At 49.6% G+C, this 17,698-nt stretch overlaps 2 gene segments (V, D, J or C); both read left to right on the top strand.

The window, feature by feature from the left end:
* LOC134379662 (T cell receptor beta constant 1-like) overlaps positions 1-825 on the top strand; it is a 38,389-nt gene extending 37,564 nt beyond the window's left edge. Inside the window, 3 exon segments of the C gene segment in view lie at positions 213-230; positions 374-480; positions 805-825. Of these exon segments, the coding sequence occupies positions 213-230; positions 374-480; positions 805-825 (146 nt within the window).
* Positions 1-10,793, top strand: part of LOC134379663 (T cell receptor beta constant 1-like) — a 176,024-nt gene extending 165,231 nt beyond the window's left edge. The window contains 5 exon segments of the C gene segment in view: positions 5,514-5,568; positions 9,283-9,669; positions 10,164-10,181; positions 10,310-10,416; positions 10,711-10,793. Coding sequence covers positions 5,514-5,568; positions 9,283-9,669; positions 10,164-10,181; positions 10,310-10,416; positions 10,711-10,731 — 588 coding nt within the window.
* The last annotated feature ends 6,905 nt before the right edge of the window (positions 10,794-17,698 follow it).

Genomic DNA, 17,698 nt, shown 5'->3' with positions numbered 1-17,698 from the left:
TATTACTCCCCCGTCACATTCAGTGCTTCATGTTCAATGGATTTCCAGGATGATGTGGCTGACATAAGATCAACAGAAGACGGTGCTAGGGCTGACAGAGGAAGCTGGTCTGGGCCTGGGAGTCGGTGCTAACTACACAGCTGACTTTAGTTTTAATTTGCTTAAGAATACAAAGTCTCTCATCCATTTTTCTCCCCCATTTTTTCTTTCAGACTGTGGTCTCACCTCGGGTAAGTGAGTCTCTCCTTTTTCCCTCTGTCCCCACGGTCTTTGCTCTGGAATCAGGGCACGGAGAACTCGTGGACCCTGAGGGGTGGGGGAGGCCAGAGCTACCTGCTCACAGGTACCTACCAGCTCTCTTTCCTGTCCACAGTGTCCTATCAGCAAGGGGTTCTTTCTGCCACTGTCCTCTATGAAATCCTGCTGGGGAAGGCCACCCTGTACGCGGTGCTGGTCAGCACCCTGGTGCTGATGGCCATGGTAAGGAGAAGGACAGGATGGGGCAGGTGATTGCAGCTGACTTGTGACACTCAGCAATTCCCAACCAGGTGTATGGAGGCCCTGCCAGGACCAGAGGTGGGCAGTAGGGAAGGAGGGAGTTCCACTCACATGCCTCAGAAGATACCTTGCAGTTCTGCAGGATCGGGGTGGAAGGGCTGTGCTGGGAAGAAGATGGGGTCACTTGAAAACCCAATGGATATTTTGAGGAATCCTACTATTTGTCTGATCAATGGGATTTCATATGCCCTCTCAGTCCCCATCACTCCTGGCTCTTGGTAACCACCAAAACCTTCTCTTCTGCAGGTTAAGAAAAAGGATTCCTGAAGCCAGCTCTGGAGGTGGAGTCAGAAGCTTCCAACCCACTATGGCGCCAATATGGATTCTCCTTCTGCCAGTGCTTCTGAAGAGCTGTTCTCATCTCTCTGCTCATCCAGTATCTACCCCTCTGTGCATGCACAGCTGCACATTCATCACCAGAATCTCTCTAACCCAGAGGGGACCCTTGTGTGCCTAAGTGACCAAACCAATAAAAATGTTCTGCTCTGGCCTGACTCTGACTTACGTCTAGGTATCTCTTCTGCCATCTCTGAACTCTCTGTGACTCTCCCTATTCAATCAGGGTAGAAACAATAAGTATTTAAGGAAAGTCAAGTTCCCTCAGGTAAGAGGGGTGAAGGACCCACCCTGTGACTGACAGAAGAGGTGAATTAAATGTGAAAGGTGGTGAAGGGAGCTGAAGAGGTTGCTCCCTGAACAGTCTAAAGAGACAGAGATGTTGAATACAGGAGTTTTCTGTCCTGCCCTGGACAGAGGTGCTCTAAGGAAGAGTTGACCTGCTCAGACATGTCCGCCCACCAGCTGGCCATGTCTGCATGGCCCACCTTCCTTCCAGCTCCCTCACTGAGGACACTAGTTCTCTCCCTCACTAAGTAGGGTTCCCAGCTAAGAAGACAATGCAGTGACTTGGAAATTTATTTTCAATGGAAGATGTGCCTCCCAGTTTCAGTTACACATCTGTTTATACATTTCTCTCTAGTGAATTACATAGGTGTGAAAACATCCCCTGATCACTCCTAGAAGGATAAAAAAATAAAGTTCCCTAAAACCAAGAATTAGCCCTATTTCTACTTCTAGAAATCCTTCAAAAGCTCTCTGTTGTCTCACTGTCACCATGGTGATGTGGTCCCAAGTCCTCGAGATGGCCTGTGAGACCTGATGATGATTGTCCTCCACTCCTTAGCCCACATTCCCCTTGTCCTCTCGTCCCTGCACCCCCTGAGCTCCTGGCCTTCAGGCCATCCTGCACACGCTGCACCTCCACCTGGGATGACAGAGCACTCTTCTTCCCTTGGTGGCTACTACATAGACTTAAAGATTTGGTTCCCATATCCTCCCTCCCAAAGAGCCTTCCCTGGCCCTTTCTTGCCCCTTTCTTACCCCCTACTCCCCTGAGACTGGATTAGATTCAGCCTTTATTTTACTGTCATAGTGGCTTTTCTTACGTCCTTCATGACACTTGTCACACCTGATGGAAATTTGTCTGGCACACCCACTTGACTGTGAGTTTCCTGATAACAAGGATGTGTTTTATGATAGTATCCCTAGGACATGGCATAGTACCTTGACTCAGTGTAGGCACTGGGTAGGTATCTTTGAATAAATGAATAAACTCAAAGTGACCCAATTCAGGAGCAGTCATAGCCATGAGGCCTACCTGAAACAGCCTTCCATTTACAGGACTAGACCACACAGGCTTCCTTCTCTATTGCAACACATACATGCATACAAAGATGGGTGTGTGCATACATACATGCATATGTCTACATATGCATATACAGTCATGCATCCCTTAGTGACAAGGACATGTTCTGAGAAATGCATCATTAGGCAATTGCATCATTAGGAGATTTTGTCCTTGTGCGAACATCATAGAGTGTGCTTTACACAAACTTAGATGGCATAGACTATGGCTCCTAGGCTGCAAACCTATAGAGCTGTACTGAATATTGTAGGCAATTGTAACACAATTGTAACTATTTGTGTATTGAAACAAATCTAAACATAGAAAAGGTCCAGTAAAAATACAGTATAAATGATTTAAAAAAATGGTACACTTACTTAGGGCACTTACCATGAATGGAGCTTGCAGGACTGGAAGTTGCTCTGGGTGGTCAGTGAGTGAGTGCTGAGTGAGTGCGAAGGCCTAGGACATCACCATACACTACTGTAGACTTTATAACACTGTACACTTAGGCCACACTCTATTTATAAAAAATAAAGTAAGTGCACTACAACTTTACAATAATTACGATATCTGTAGGTGATAGGAATTTTTCAGCTCTGTTATAGTTTTATAGGACCATCATCTTATGTACAGTCTGTCATTGACCAGAAAGTCATTACACAGTGCACAATTGTATATATCTGCACACACACACGTGCACACGCTCACTCACTCATTGAACACATATCATTGCAGCGTATTGCTATTGGCCTCCAAGAAAATAAAGATAACCAAATAACAGTCCCCAAGAAGTTAACCTGTTCATAAAAGGAGTAAGTCATGAACAGAAAGAGCTGAAATACAGGACAATGCTTTGAAATAGCAATGAGAGCAGTCTACTGAAATGCTCAGAGGGTAGCACTCAATTTTGGACTGGGAAAATCAGGGAAGAGTCTGAGGAGGTGGCAAACTCTTCAAAGGAAGAATTGGTTTCAGTTGTCCACTCTAGAGAGCAGTCAAGCCAGTCAGAAGCATGAACAGAAGACCAAACAACACAGTCAGGTACTTCTGCGTACATTCTTTTAGCTGGGTGGAAAGTTTAAAGATAGGAATAATCAAAATTAAGGCTGAAAGGGCAGGTTGGTGTGTGCCACTCTGAGAATGGACTCATATCATTGCAACCAGCATGGAGCCTGGCACATGGTAGGTATTCACTAAATATTTGTGCAATGAATGAGTGATAAGGAGTCTAGACTTTGCTCAGGAAGCAACGGGGAACTATAGAGATTTCTCAGCTGTTTGTCCTTGTGCCATGAGTTGCCTCACCTGCTCTGTGAACTCTCCTGTTGGAGCTATTTCTCCACCCCTCGCTCCTCTCACCAGCCTCACTATAAGAGCCAGTCTGAGGAGGTGGGCATAACCAGCCCCAGAGGGGAGACCCCATGACATAGGTGGTCTCCTCAGGGTGGTGCAGTTCCAGAGAGTGGCTTCTCTGCCCCCGTCACCATCACCAACACTAACACAGCGACCTTCTCCAAGCCCCTCCCCACTTTAAATGTACCCTGACTTTGTCCTTTCCCAGCCCCACTCAATCAGACTAACCTCTGCCACCTGCGCTTCCTGCCTCTGCTGGGTGGTTGGGGGAGGAGGGCCAGCAGGGGGGAAACATTTTTGTACCATGGTGTAACATTGTGGGGACTGGGGGGGGGGACACGATGATTCAAATAGAGGAAGTGCTTTTACAAAAAGCCCTGCCCCAGAAAATATCCTCACCCAGCCCAGGGAATGCAGCTACTGGATGGGGAGAGGTCTCTGGAGCTGGTCCCTGTTGTGGCCTTGCAAGGGCCTGGACCCAGTGAACACCTGTGCATCTCCCGGCTCCGGACTCAGCTTCCCAGGAACATGAAGGCCAAGGCAGGCCACGTGAATTCAGCCTTTCTCTTAAAACTTGCCCTTGACAAAGTGCTCATACATGCATTATTTATTAAGAACTCACTAAAACCCTGTGGGAGAGATACTATCCCATTTTTCAGATGAAGAAACTGAGGCCATAGAGGGTATAGGTCATATAACTAGTGAGAGGCCTGGTCCTGCCTGCAACACTTCCCAGATCCAGCTTACCCACCACCACAATATCCCTTCAGATTTCACGTCCACTGTGTTGTTCCCAAGCCAAGCTGATCCTCCACTGCAAATTGGTGGTGACCTCATGCAATGTCCAGATTACTATGCCCAGCTAATTCTGGGGGTGGGAAGAGGAAAGCCCAGGCAGGAGAGGGAGGGTGCACCCTCAGTCTGCGGGGTGGAGGTGGGGAAGGGGAAGGAATTCTTGGCAGCCCCATGGTACTGTGCTCCTACAGTGAGCAGTTCTTCGGGCCAGGGACGCGGCTCACGGTGGTAGGTAAGAAGGCCGCTCCAGGTGGGTGGACTGCTCAGCCTGGACGACCCCATGAACCCTGGCCTGAGTAGAGTGGGCACTGAGCCATTTAGCGACCTTTGTCAGGGAAGGCGGGGTTTGCACCGGGGTCCGCAGGGCTGTGCGAACACCGGGCAGCTGTCCTTTGGGGCTGGCTCCAAGCTGACCGTGCTGGGTAAGGACAGCTGGGGATCCCGCCGCGCTCCGAGGGGCGGGATGGAGAGCGGGGGCTGTGCTGAGAGGAGCTGCTCCGGGGCCTGGGCTGAGAGCTCCTGATGCTGGGTCCTGGGAGAGCGATGGAGCGCTCAGGGATGGAGGGCACCAGGGCTGCGTCTGGCGCAGCAGGAGCGAGCGGCGCCGGTTTTTGTCCCGGGCCGGGAGGCTGTGAGCACAGAAACGCAGTATTTCGGCCCAGGCACGCGGCTGACCGTGCTGGGTAAGCGGGGGCGCCGGGGGGCTCGGGAGCGGGGCCGAGGGGCGCTCCGGGACGCCGGGCTTGGGGGCTGTGTGTGTTTTTGTGCCGCGCCCGGGGGCTGTGAGCCAAAACGCGCAGTCCTTCGGCGCGGGCACGCGGCTGACCGTGCTCGGTAAGCGGGGACCGCCGGGGGCCGGGGCGGGGGCGCGGCGCCAGTGTTCGTGCGGGGCTCGGGGCTCGTGCAGCCAGACCCCCCAGTACTTCGGGCCGGGCACCCGGCTCCTGGTGCCGCGGGGGGCCGGCGGCTGGGGTGTCTGTGGGGACCCCCCGGCCCGCGCGGCGGGGTCGGGATGGAAGCTCCCGGGCACCTGGGAGCCCGACCTGCCCGAGCTCGGCCCCCCGGGCCTCCGGGGCGGGAGGTGGCTGGCGGCGCCGCGGGGTTTGCGCGCGGGGCTGTGCCTCCGTGCTCCTACGAGCTGTATTTCGGTCCGGGCACCAGGCTGACCGTCACAGGTGAGATTCGGGCGTCTCCGCCTCCTCCCCCCAGTCCCAGCGCCTCGGTCCCCGGTCCCCGGTCCCCGGAGGGGCGTGGGGTGACCCGCGGGGGTCAGCTCTGGAACTTCATCCTCTCGCTCCTTCCCCGGCTGCGCGAAGGACTTGGGTGGGGGTCGGGGGATGTTCAGGGTCCGGGAACCTGGGTTGAGGGCAGGGCCACTTCTGATCTCTTTTTTTCTGAGGTATTTAGGGACAGGGAGAGTGATGGAGAAGGGGAAGATTTATTTGGACTCTGGGAGCCGCTAGACTGTAGAAAAATCCAGAAGGGATAACCTGGTTTGGAGGTGGGGGTGGGTAAGAGGGGGCGCAACTGCTTCTCAGAGGCAGGCAGGGCTGGCTGGGCAGGGAAAGCAGGAAGGCGGGGATGGGGCGAGCCGCTCCGGAGAGGGGTCAGGGAGCAGGATTCCTGCAGACGGAGCGTGCACTTGAGCAGAGAGGAAGAAAAAGGCTGGCAGACAGGAGTGGAACAGAGATGCCCGAAAGAGAGACAGAAAACATGAGTCAGTAAAGAAGAGTCAAAACAAGCTGGGTTTGTTGATTGACTGTTTAGCAGTATGGATTTAAAATTAGATTTATAACTTCTCCGCTTCATTCACTCTAAACCTCAGATCCCTGAGGGGCGGGGACACAGCATCCATACCTGGCCAAGGGCTGCTGAGCACAGCCCTGCAGGAGAGCGGGGGCAACCTCAGCCGCGGGGGTGCATGTACCCCTAGATGTCCACCCCCCCCCCCGTCCCCAGCCTGGCATCTCCGTTATCACACTAGTTATTCCAGGTGAAACAGTCCAGATGCTGCAGGGAGTTCATTTGTCACAAACACACACCAAAATGCCGCTATTTTGCCTAGGAAGTGAGAAAAACTCCCTAGAAGATCTTAGGCTCTTAGAGCTGGAAAGGGACCTGGTGATGAAAACCCTGAGGCAGAAAGGGGAAATAACTCACAGTACTGCTCTGTGAACCTGGACTGTTTGACAACAAGTACCATAACAACAGCGGGCACCATGGGTACTTAGACTGTCATTCAGCTGGATCCAGTGGGACTCAGACAAAAGAAAATGTGTCCAGAGGAAGTGCGGGGTCCCTATGATCAGCTGGGGTGGAGAAAAGACCCAAACTGTAGAACCAGATAAAGCTCAGTTCCAACCCCTGGTTCTTTAGTGATGAGTGACCTTATTAATGTGTGAACCCCAGTTTCCTCAACTGTAAAGTCTCATTAACAATACCCACCATTTACTATTATTGTAAGGGATAAAAGAGAAGCAACATGTAGAGAATCTAGATTACTCTGTAACTCAGTAACACTAGGTCCCCAGGGAGGGAGTGGGGATGCTGAGCCCCGTATTGTTATCAAAGGAGGTCAGGACTTGGGACGTAGAAATGGAGTGGAGGGCTGTGCATGTGAGAAAGGTGGGCTGGGAAGAGGAAAACTGAACATCACAGGTTTGCCTGAGGCTAGTCCAACCCCACAAGCAGAGCACACACACAAACAGCTACTCACTGGTACACACACTTGCACCCACCTAGGCAAGCCCCCCCCCTCCCCTCAGGGACTCACAACCGTGGAAGCACAGCTGACCCCCCCCTCACCACCATGGAGTTGTGTAGACACTGGGTCAGGGTGTATCAAGGGTCTTCTGTTCATCCTGCATATCACATCTATAATATCCTAGCACACATGGCTCAAGGCTTATCTTTCATTTTCATGATAGGAACTGAGTGTTGGCTGAGTGAGGGGGTCAAGGAGTGCTTTCCTTAGGGCCCCCGGATGGCTGGTAGAATCCCACGGCCAGGGCCTTTGAGATGAGACTGAAAATAAACAGGCTGAGAGCAGAAAGACTGACGAAGCCAAGTTCTGCAGACAAAAGGTGGGATGTTACATATCTGCCCTGGCTTGGCCAGTAAAGACTTAGAGGCATGGTCATAACTAGCAAGGTCAGAGTTGGGGTAGGAGAGCAAATACAAAATTTGCAGGCCCAGCTCAAAATGAAAATACGGGGGCTTTTGTAAAAAAAGACACCTGGAATTTCAGAATGGTGACAGAACAGCATTAAACCAAGCATGAGGCCTTTCTAAACCAAGCATGTGGTCCTGTGTGACTCCACAGGCTGCATAACCATGAAGCTGGCCCTGCAAGGAGGGTCACATCCATAGAAATGTGAAGAAGTGTCAGGACAATTTTTTTCTCCAGAGTCCAGGAGACTAGGAATAGGTTCTCAGAAAATGATACGTCTTCATTTTAACAGAATTGCTCAGAAACAAAACCCATTCAGGGCTGGCCAATTAGCTCACTCAGTTAGAGCATGGTGCTGCTAACACCAAGGTCAAGGGTTTGGATCCCATACTGATCAGCTGGCCAAAAAAAAAAAAAAAATCAATGGAAAGTAAAGAACAGGATAAAATGAACAGAAGGCAGGCCCAGAAGAAGAGAGTCAGCCAGAGGAGAGGGTTCCCAATTAGGACAACTAGTAGCAAGAAGTGTCTGTGATGATCTCAAATGCTTATTTAGGAAATTTGCTGCTAGGAAAGAGTATAACATTTGGAAGCAAAGGGACAAAGAAGATTGAAGAATCCCTGAAGTTGAAATAAGGGTCTTGATTATTATCTGTGTGAGCTGAGGAAACTCAGGTGGTATCAGGAGGCAGAGAAATGCATAGGATGGCCTTGTACTCCACAAAAAAGTTAGAAAATCTTTTATTCTAGGGCCAGCCCATGGCTCACTTGGGAGAGTGTGGTGCTGATAACACCAAGGCCACGGGTTTGGATCCCTATATAGGATTGGCCGGTTAGCTCACTTGGGAGAGCTTGGTGCTGACAACACCAAATCAAGGGTTAAGATCCCCTTACTGGTCATCTTTCAAAAAAAAAAAAAAAGAAAAGGAAATCTTGAATTCTCCTGAACACACCGTAAGATAAAAGGATGGCTTCACAAGAGGGCAAAAAATAGACCATCTGCATGTTATCATCTAAAGAAGGCTTCCAGCCCCCAAACGTCTCTCTCATCTCCAATTCCCCTTTGTTCCTTAGCTCCTTAGATTCACATGTAAATAACCTGGCTCAGGAAAAGGGTTTTCTGAATCCTTATATCATTTATTCTTCACATCTGTTCTGCAACACTGGAAAGTTAGTGCTGAGATCTCACTTCAAAAGCAGAAAAAAATAATTTGGAGACACTAAAGAGTCTGTCCTAAAGTCACACTGGTGGGCAAAGTTAGTTCTAGGTTTTGGATCCTGTTATTCTGATTCCAATCCAGTGCTCCATTTAAATAACTACTACATAAAATGGTGAAAAGTAGACATATAAGCTTTTTTGAGGGTGGATAAATCAAAATACATCAGTGAAGGGATATTGCCCAGAGTTTTAGGCAGTGCCATTCATAAGGCAACCTTAGGTGGATGGAGACAGTGGACAGTGTCTGTCCACAGGGTGAATACAAAGGACAGGCATGAAGGAGGGAGAACAATCAAGGAGAAATGGGACAGTGACCCCAAAGCAGACAGGACTTAGTGTAACATAATTTTCCATTATGGTGACCCCTTACCAGCATGCTCTCTCTCTCTCTCTCTCTCACACGCGCGCACACACACACACACACACACACACACACACACACACACACACGCAAAAAGAGCTCTCAGAGCAGCTCTGGTCCCAACCCCTCTTCACCTTCCAGAGGACCTGAGCAAGGTGACCCCACCCAAGGTCACTGTGTTTGAGCCATCAGAAGCAGAGATTTCCCGGACCGACAAGGCCACGCTGGTGTGCCTGGCCACAGGCTTCTACCCTGACCACGTGGAGCTGAGCTGGTGGGTGAATAGGAAGGAGGTCCACAGTGGGGTGAGCACAGACCCTCAGCCCTACAAGGAGCAGAACGGCCTCAACAACTCCAGCTACCGCCTGAGCAGCCGCCTGAGGGTCTCGGCCGCCTTCTGGCACAACCCTCGCAACCACTTCCGCTGCCAAGTCCAGTTCTACGGGCTCACGGATGAAGACCAGTGGACCCACAACTCGGCCAAACCCATCACTCAGAACGTCAGTGCCGAGGCCTGGGGCAGAGCCGGTGAGTGGGACCTGGGGAGTCCAAGAGGACACTGAGTCAGATTTGCCACCAGTGGGAAACAGGCGGTCCAGGTAGAGACAAGACTAGACCCAGAAGAAAGCCAGAGTGGATGGGATGGGTCGATCAAGACTCCCAGTGCCATAGCATGTGCTTTCTCCCACGGAGCATGGAAATTAAATGGGCACCTCAGGCTCATTCCTCCCCCAGATCCTCAGCCCCGTCACGACTGGCCTGTACAGCTCAGCATCTGAGTGGTGTGTCTCCCATCTCCTTACTGGTCCTAGTTTCCTAAGATCCTAATGACCATGTCCCTGACACAGAAGCGGCATGAGGGAGCCAGGGCCAGGGCTGTCAGATGAGGCTGCCTTTGCACTGTCGAGCTCACGTGTGTGTGTGGCCTATCGGTGTATGACTTTAAAGTCTGTGATCTAACGTTCTGTGTCCTCAAGAAGTGGCATTCTTTCATCCATTTTTCTCCCCATTTTTTCTTTCAGACTGTGGCTTCACCTCGGGTAAGTGAGCCTCTCCTTTTTCTCTTCATCTGCTATGGTCTTTGCTGTGGAGTCAGGGCATGGAGAACCTGTGAACACTGAGGGGTGCTCACAGGTAACTACATACCTGTTCTCCTTCCTGCCCACAGTGTCCTATCAGCAAGGGATCCTGTCTGCCACTGTCCTCTATGAGATCCTGCTGGGGAAGGCCACCCTGTATGCAGTGTTGGTCAGCGCCCTGGTGCTGATGGCCATGGTAAGGAGGAGGGCAGAATAGGGCAGGTAATTGGAGAGAGGAGGTGGCCCATTGTACATGGGATGTAGGGAATCTCAGAGCCAGTCCCTGGTCTGGAGATACATCCTATCATCTCAGTGAAAGTGTAATGGGCCACCAGGCTGGGGAGAAAATGTGGGGTCACTACAGAATGCATCATTTGAGGATGGGAGAACCTATATGCCCCAAGCAGAATCAGTCCCCAGAGTTCGCCTCTTCTTTCCCCCTCCTCCTGCTCCAGTTCCTTGGGCCCTGACAATGCCCTCTCTTCCTCAGGTCAAGAAAAAGGATTCCTGAGGCCAGCTTCAAAAGTGCATCTGAGTCGTTCTTCATCCTCATCCTGGATTCTTCTCTACCTGCTGCCAACCTATATTCCAAAAGAGTTATTCTCTCTCCACTTTTCATCCCCTTCCTACATAGATATCTGTCCCTCCTCTCTGCTTCCTTGAAGAATGAGATCCCAACCCCCGTGTCTGAAATAGACTGAACCAATAAAGATGGCGTGCTGTCCTGGTTGTGTCTCAGGGGTGTCTCTGGATGCTGCCCATCACTGACCTACCTTCTGAACTGGGGAAGGCACCATCTCTCAGGCATACAGAGTGGCTAACCCACCTCCTTTCTGACCCATGCTGCTTCCTCCTGTTCATCCTGATGAAGGTCTCCAAGCCCTATGTCCACACCCAGGCTTGCTGGGTCCTAAGTGCACAGGGTTAGTCTGAAGGGCAATGGCAGGCTCTGGAAAGCAGCAGGATGAGGACAGAGAGGGAGAAGCACAGCAAACCATAATCCCCTGCCCAGCACAGGGCAGGGGCAGGGAAGACCAGTGCATTGCAATGCCTGGCCATTTCTCAATTCCTGATTTGAGTGTCGCCTGTTATGCCTTTAGGTTTTACCCGAGTCTGTTCTTAACACCTCCAGCTTGTCTTGTTTCAGGATGAGCTTAAGATTTAGTGCTTCTCTGCATGTCTACGTTGGAATCCCAGAGTAGGCACAGAGTTGACAACACTGATACGTGAAGCCCGGGAACGAGTGATTTCCCAAGAGCAGGACACATGGAGTCAGACCCTGGGGAGGAATGGAAGCCTTCCCAGTGGGGACTGAGGTGCTACATGCAGAGTAGGCCTCCCAGTGGGCTCCTTCACTTGATGTGTGGAGACCTGCCCAAACGCAGTGTGTGCGGTGCCCCGCTTGGGCAGAAGCAGGTGGCTCACTAGGGTCAACTCTGCATGCAGGGTGGATTCGTTCTGGCAGGACAGTGTATAAGGATGTAGGGGGGGTATGACAGCAAAAAGTAGGTATGGACCAGTGTGAGTTAGTTGAGGCACATGTTCGGGGCTGAGAAAGGAAGTCTGAAAGCAGAGCAAGGGTGGGAGAGATGAGGAGCATGCCATCGAGAGCTGTTTCCAAGTTGTGACCAGGATGGTGTGATTGCTCACTATCACGATGGCCCTAGAGCAGCTGCTCCCGACCTCTGGGGCAGGACCCACCGTAACACTGAAGAAACCTTCATTCCTCAACAAAGTACTACAACAAAGTGCCACTGAGTGGTTTAAAATGATAGAAATTTATCCTCTCACAATTCTGGAGTCCAAAAATCTAAAATCAAGGTGTCAGCAGGCTCGTACTCTGTGACAGTGGTAGGGCAGGATCCTTCCTTGACTCTTCCAGCTTCTGGGGCCTCCTGGGATTCCTTGGCTTGTGGCAGCGCCACTTCAGTCTCTGCCTCTGTCTTCCCATGGTGTTTTTCCCGTGTTTCTGCATCTCAGTTTCCTTCTCCTTTCTCTTATCAAGACATGAATCATTGGATTAGGGCCCACCTGGAGTCCAGAATCATTTTATCTAGATATCTTAAACAATTGCATCTGCAAAAACCAATTTCTAAATCAGGTCAATTCTGAGGTTCCAGGTGGGCATGAATGGGGGGTGTGTGTTATTCATCTCAGGACACTGAGTGTCCATGAAGTAGAGATGTTGTGCTCTTTAGAGGTGGCCAGGAAAGGATGAGGTCCAGGGCAGAGAAGGCCTACGAACATCATATGCTGGAAACTTCCATCAGTCATAACTACGTCGACATTTCTCAAACTGCAGTACAGTTTTTTATTGGTTGTTGTTGCTGTTGTTTCTGTGTTGGTTTGTTTTTATGATGGCTAAAAAAGCCTAAAAACATAGGGGTCAGGCTTCAGGCCTAGACTAGCACTCATAGAAGGTTGTGTCCCACTCTCAGACCTGGGTGGAGGCACCAGACATACTCTGGTTGTTCCTCACAAGGGTGGGATGGGAAGATGAGCAGCTGAGGGGAAAAGTGAATGCTTTGGAGAGAACAGGGTGGCATGTGGGACTGGGACAGGGGTATTGGAGGGTAGGTTTGTGGGAGCAGAGCTGAGAGGGAGCTGAGCAGCTGTAGGAATAGGGTGGGGGTGGGAGAGGGTCACCCATCACAGAAGAGAATTTGGGTTTGCAGGTTTGGCGACTGTCATCAAGGGGATGTGGAAAGCAGAGACATGAGCAGGTGGGAGGAGTTACTGGTTGGTACCCTAAAGCTTGCAAGCAGAGCGAGGTGAGAGACAAAGAAATCTCCCATGGAGGATAAAAATCCAGGTGCATTTCACCCTCTCAGTTTAGGGACTTTCATAGAGAAGGAGAGTTACAAACTCTATTTGGTCCCCACCTGACATTTTTCTTAACCCAGTGAGTGCTCCTTTTTGCAAGTCTTTATAGCCATTTCCTTGTCTCTCCCAAATAATACTTCTCCCAGTATTAAACTCAAAGACACTGAGAAGTTCATCTCTTCTGCCTCTGCTTCTTTCTTCAAAATCTAGGTGGGTCCTTCTGCACCAATTCCATTCGATGTCAGGTTAAACTGAGCATAGATGAGTTAGAGGTAGAACCATTATATCACTTACTGTATGAAATGGGATAATTTTGAGAGTGGAAGGCGCCATTAATCAGATGGGATGCTAGGACAAGAGGTCCTAGAATCCCAGAATTGAGCACGTGGCCACTCCAGTGAAAGGACCTATGAGAAAGTTTCTGGGGTTAGAGTTATTCCTGCAATGGGAGACACTACAGAGATTCCTCATCAGCCTGGCCTGTATGCCTGTTCTAACTGCAGGGCTGATCTGAGCTTTATCCTACTAAGGGACTATGTGGGCAGAATGTAGGATAGGGACGGGGTAAATTCCACAAGTGACACCCAAGGCAGGGGCAATGCCTGCTTATTGATTGAAGAGACTCACATCAAATCCTCTCTAGAAGAAAACCTCGGGTGCCCCAAGTTCTCGCTGGCACTCACCATGGGTAGCATTGCAAGAGAGGAACTTAACTGGTGACATTTACAGATTTATTTGGCAATTAAGAGGGGGAAAGGGACATCCCACTGGCCAGGTAATAATGAGAACATCCTGGGGAGGGTAATGGAATTCTTGTAAAAAGGGGCTACTCGAGTCACTGTCACTTGTCTAGAAGAAGAATTTTTATAGCAGCACCAGTATCCATAGCGACCTGCCTACTGCACGTCTCATTTCTGTGCTACATAAGGTTGGGCAGTGGGGATAATTGGGGAGCTGCAGGGACCCCCCAAGAGACATTGGCCTTTTCTCTCTTAAGAAAGTGATTAGAGAAGACTGAGAGAGAGGAGAAAGAAGGGATGTTAGAATAAGAGACATTGCGATAAGGACGATGGGTCCTGATGGATACTGACATCTCCATTTCCTGCCATGAGCCATTTCACCACTTTTCTTCTTCTACAGTGACACAGAGAGGTGAGGAGGAGCCAGACTGACCTCGGCCCCTAGCAGTTTGTGTGATACACACAACCCCAATGTCCTTGATGGAAAAAGCTTAGTGCACTGGTTAGGGATGGATGCGGGAATGGAGGTTGGTGCTTGGAGATCTCTGCTAAAGCTTTATGTGAAAACATACGTTCATACCCAGACGTATTTTCATTGATGGGTGTTGGGAGTTGCTGATAGAGATCATGGGGATGGCTAAATCCTACAGGTCAGTTCAGTTCTCAGCTTTGCCATGGACCTATGCATGAATCTATGCTCCCCAACCGACCTCTTCTTAAACTTTCATCAACAGGTTCACTCTTAGCATGTCCATGGAAATTACCCTATGCGCATATAAGAAGACACAAAACACGGAAGGACGACATGCCTTGCCAACCATTTCACTTACATTTCATTCCAATTATTTGAGGAAGAACACCATAGTTTCCAGAGAGATGATTTCTGGGCTGTGGGACCCTATAATCTGGGACTTTACTGACCCCATCTGTGCCCCGAACACAAAGCAATCCCTGCCCCAGTCTAGGGTTAGACATCCTCCCAACAGACAGGATATTTTCTGCTCAGCACACTCCTCCCCTACAGTTTCAACTACATGTCTTTCTCTTCCATCTCTATCCACAGTCTTTACCTCTGTTGCACCTCAATTCTTATGACGGCTCCTTGGGGGAGATGGGGGTCTCAGACATGAGTGAGTGGCATTTGTAGCTCAGCAAATAGGAGCTGAAAATGAGCACACAACAGAGACTATTTCCAAAGAAGTTTCATCAGCTCACTTGCAGCTGATCTCAGCCTTCCTCTGTGAGTATGAGGGGTGGTCTTGACAGGGAGGCTGCGTTCCAGGGCTTCCTGTGAACCCAGCCCCCTACCACATCCTGACCAGACTCATCACTGACATAACCAGGGCTGGCTGGTTAGTTCCGTTGGTTAGAGTGTGGCGCTGTTAACACTGAGGTCCAGGCTTCAATCTCTGTACTATACAGCTACCAAGAAAAAAAAGAAAAAGAAAAAGAAAAGAGAAAATAATGACCTCAGGGCGATCCTGGATATGACCCCTCTACCCACGTTCTAAGCTACTCCAACAATTACAACTTGATCCTCACACCCTCACTCCACGGTAAAACTGAATCTTGACTAGATCTTGGAATCATAGACACTCGGGGTGGGAAAGAAGCACAGTAGTAGAGTCTTGAATCTCCTCCAGTTCTGCTTGAACTGTCTGAGCAGGATATTACATCACTGAAAAGCTCTATGGAGATATTCATCCTATTTAAGTATCCATAAATCTCACTGCAGCACCCCTCACTGGTCCTTATTATACCCCATGAGAGCCCTTTGTGAAACAGCCAGGGTGTTTACCTTCAGGCAAGAATCCACAAATCTACAAATAAGAGACAAAATAATTAGAATCTCTAAAAGCTTGAGTTTGGAGAATGGAAAAAGCATGTGGTAGGTAAATAAAGATATTATGATATCAAATAATATAAACTTTAAAGCCAGAGACCTGAGTTCAAGCCTTAGTTCTGCCACTTATCAACTCTGTGACTTTGGGCAAGGGACCACTTCTGAAACCCAGATTTCCTTTCTGAAAAATGGACTCAGTCATATCCTTGACTTCATAACGTGGTTTCACCTTATTTATTCCGTGCAATATGTGAAGCTCTTAGCACAGTATCAATAAATACAAATATTAGCTGTTATTATAATTACTATTAGCATGAAGATATTTTTCAGGCTAAGCACTTCCAGCTCTCTCGATTGTGTCTGCATATGGCACGGTTTTGAACACTTAATGCTCTCACCAGCCCAGTCATTCCCTTCTGAAAACATTTAAGGTTGTTTCTATCCTTGTATTTTCTCAAAGTGTGGTGTTCAGAACAGGACAGAGCACCAGGTGGATTCTGACCTACATAGGGTGTAGAGGGAGCGTCCCCTCCTTGCTCTCAATATCTCATAGGTTGGTTCCATTAAGGCAACTTTCCAGCTTCTTGTACCCACATCACCCCATTGACTCACAGAGCACAGTTTTGACTCAAACACTGGGTATCTTTCACATGTACTTCTTGTGAGTCACAGTTCACACTTCTTGTGACCCCTTTCTGGGTTCATACTGTCGGTCTGTCTCTTGGGCATGGGGAGGGAATAAGAAGCATTTGTTTAATATCATCCTATTCTTCAGCTCATCGCTCCAACCTGTCTGATGCCTGCAGGATTGTAATTCTGTGGTTCGTCATATTTATCCTTTTGTCCTCATGCCACCTCACATATGATCATTTTGTCTTATTTGTTCTCATACAAGTGATTCATAAAATTCATAGCAAGGTCACAGCTCAACATAAAGCCCACGTTCTCCTAAGCTTGGTCTGAGATCCAGAAGCTGTGAAAACACTGAGAATGAGCTTCTAGTCCTCCTCTGTCCCCAGCTGCATGGATCTGGACAACATATTTTTTTTTCTCTGGGCTTCCATATCCACCTCCGTGAAATGAGAAGATTGGGCAAAGTGATCTCTAAGGAATCCTCAAGCATCGCTCTTCAGATTCAGTGATTCAAAGTCTGCAGGTTCCAAAACATCAGGAAGATCGTCTCTCGGGAAATCTAAGCTCTTCCCAGCACCAAATCATATGCATAGGTGACGCAGTCTCAGAGGTCATTTGACGGCATAAGGGACGGCACTGGTCCCACTGAACCCACAGTCAAGAGGCACCTGGAACCCTGACTCCTGTTCCCTGGCCCTCCCCAGGAAAGAGGTCTAGGGCCATGGATAAGGAGAGGAAAATAGTGTTAAAAAGATACTGGCCTTGAACCAAAGGTCAGGAAGTAAAGAGATGAAGGTTGGAGTCTTTTAGGTCTCAGCAACTGGGGGAGGGGTAGAGATGTCTGAGCCCAATGCTGGCTGCTGGGCTGCTTATCTCTGAGTAACATCAGCACCGGGTAACAGCAGCCACCTGCCCTAGCTCCATCTTGGGAGTCACAACAGGATGTGGCCTGACATTTACCAGGTCTGACATCTGGGGTGCCTGTGAAAGCTCCTCCCCCCACCCACCTTCTGAGTATCTTGAGGCCCACACTCACCACATCCTCTCCAACCCCTTCCCATGCTGCTTTTTCTACCTGAGCCTCTGGTTAGCACCCTTGCGGTGGAAATAGAACTGCAGAGGAGAGGGAAGAGGATCTCTAGAGGGGAATCTCGGTATCTCAGCCCCATGTGCAGCATCACCCCACCCCTCAACATCTCTTTTACACCTGCTGGTGGTTACACATGAGACCAGAGGCTGCAGCAGGCACCTCAGCGATAGTAAAGAATAAAAAACAGCTGCAATAACTGCTTGACCCAATTGGGGTCCCTTCTGGTCCCACATCACTCAGGAAACTTCCTCCTCTCATCTGCACCCCAAACTTCCTCCCACTCCCTCCACTCATACCCTCCTGTTTCCTTCCACTCAGTAATGAGAGATGCTAATGAGTCACAGGAAAG

This window comes from Cynocephalus volans, chromosome 6 (genome assembly GCF_027409185.1).
Source record: "Cynocephalus volans isolate mCynVol1 chromosome 6, mCynVol1.pri, whole genome shotgun sequence".
In the NCBI taxonomy this organism is placed as follows: Eukaryota; Metazoa; Chordata; class Mammalia; order Dermoptera; family Cynocephalidae; genus Cynocephalus; species Cynocephalus volans.
This window is presented reverse-complemented; position numbering and strand designations above follow the sequence as displayed.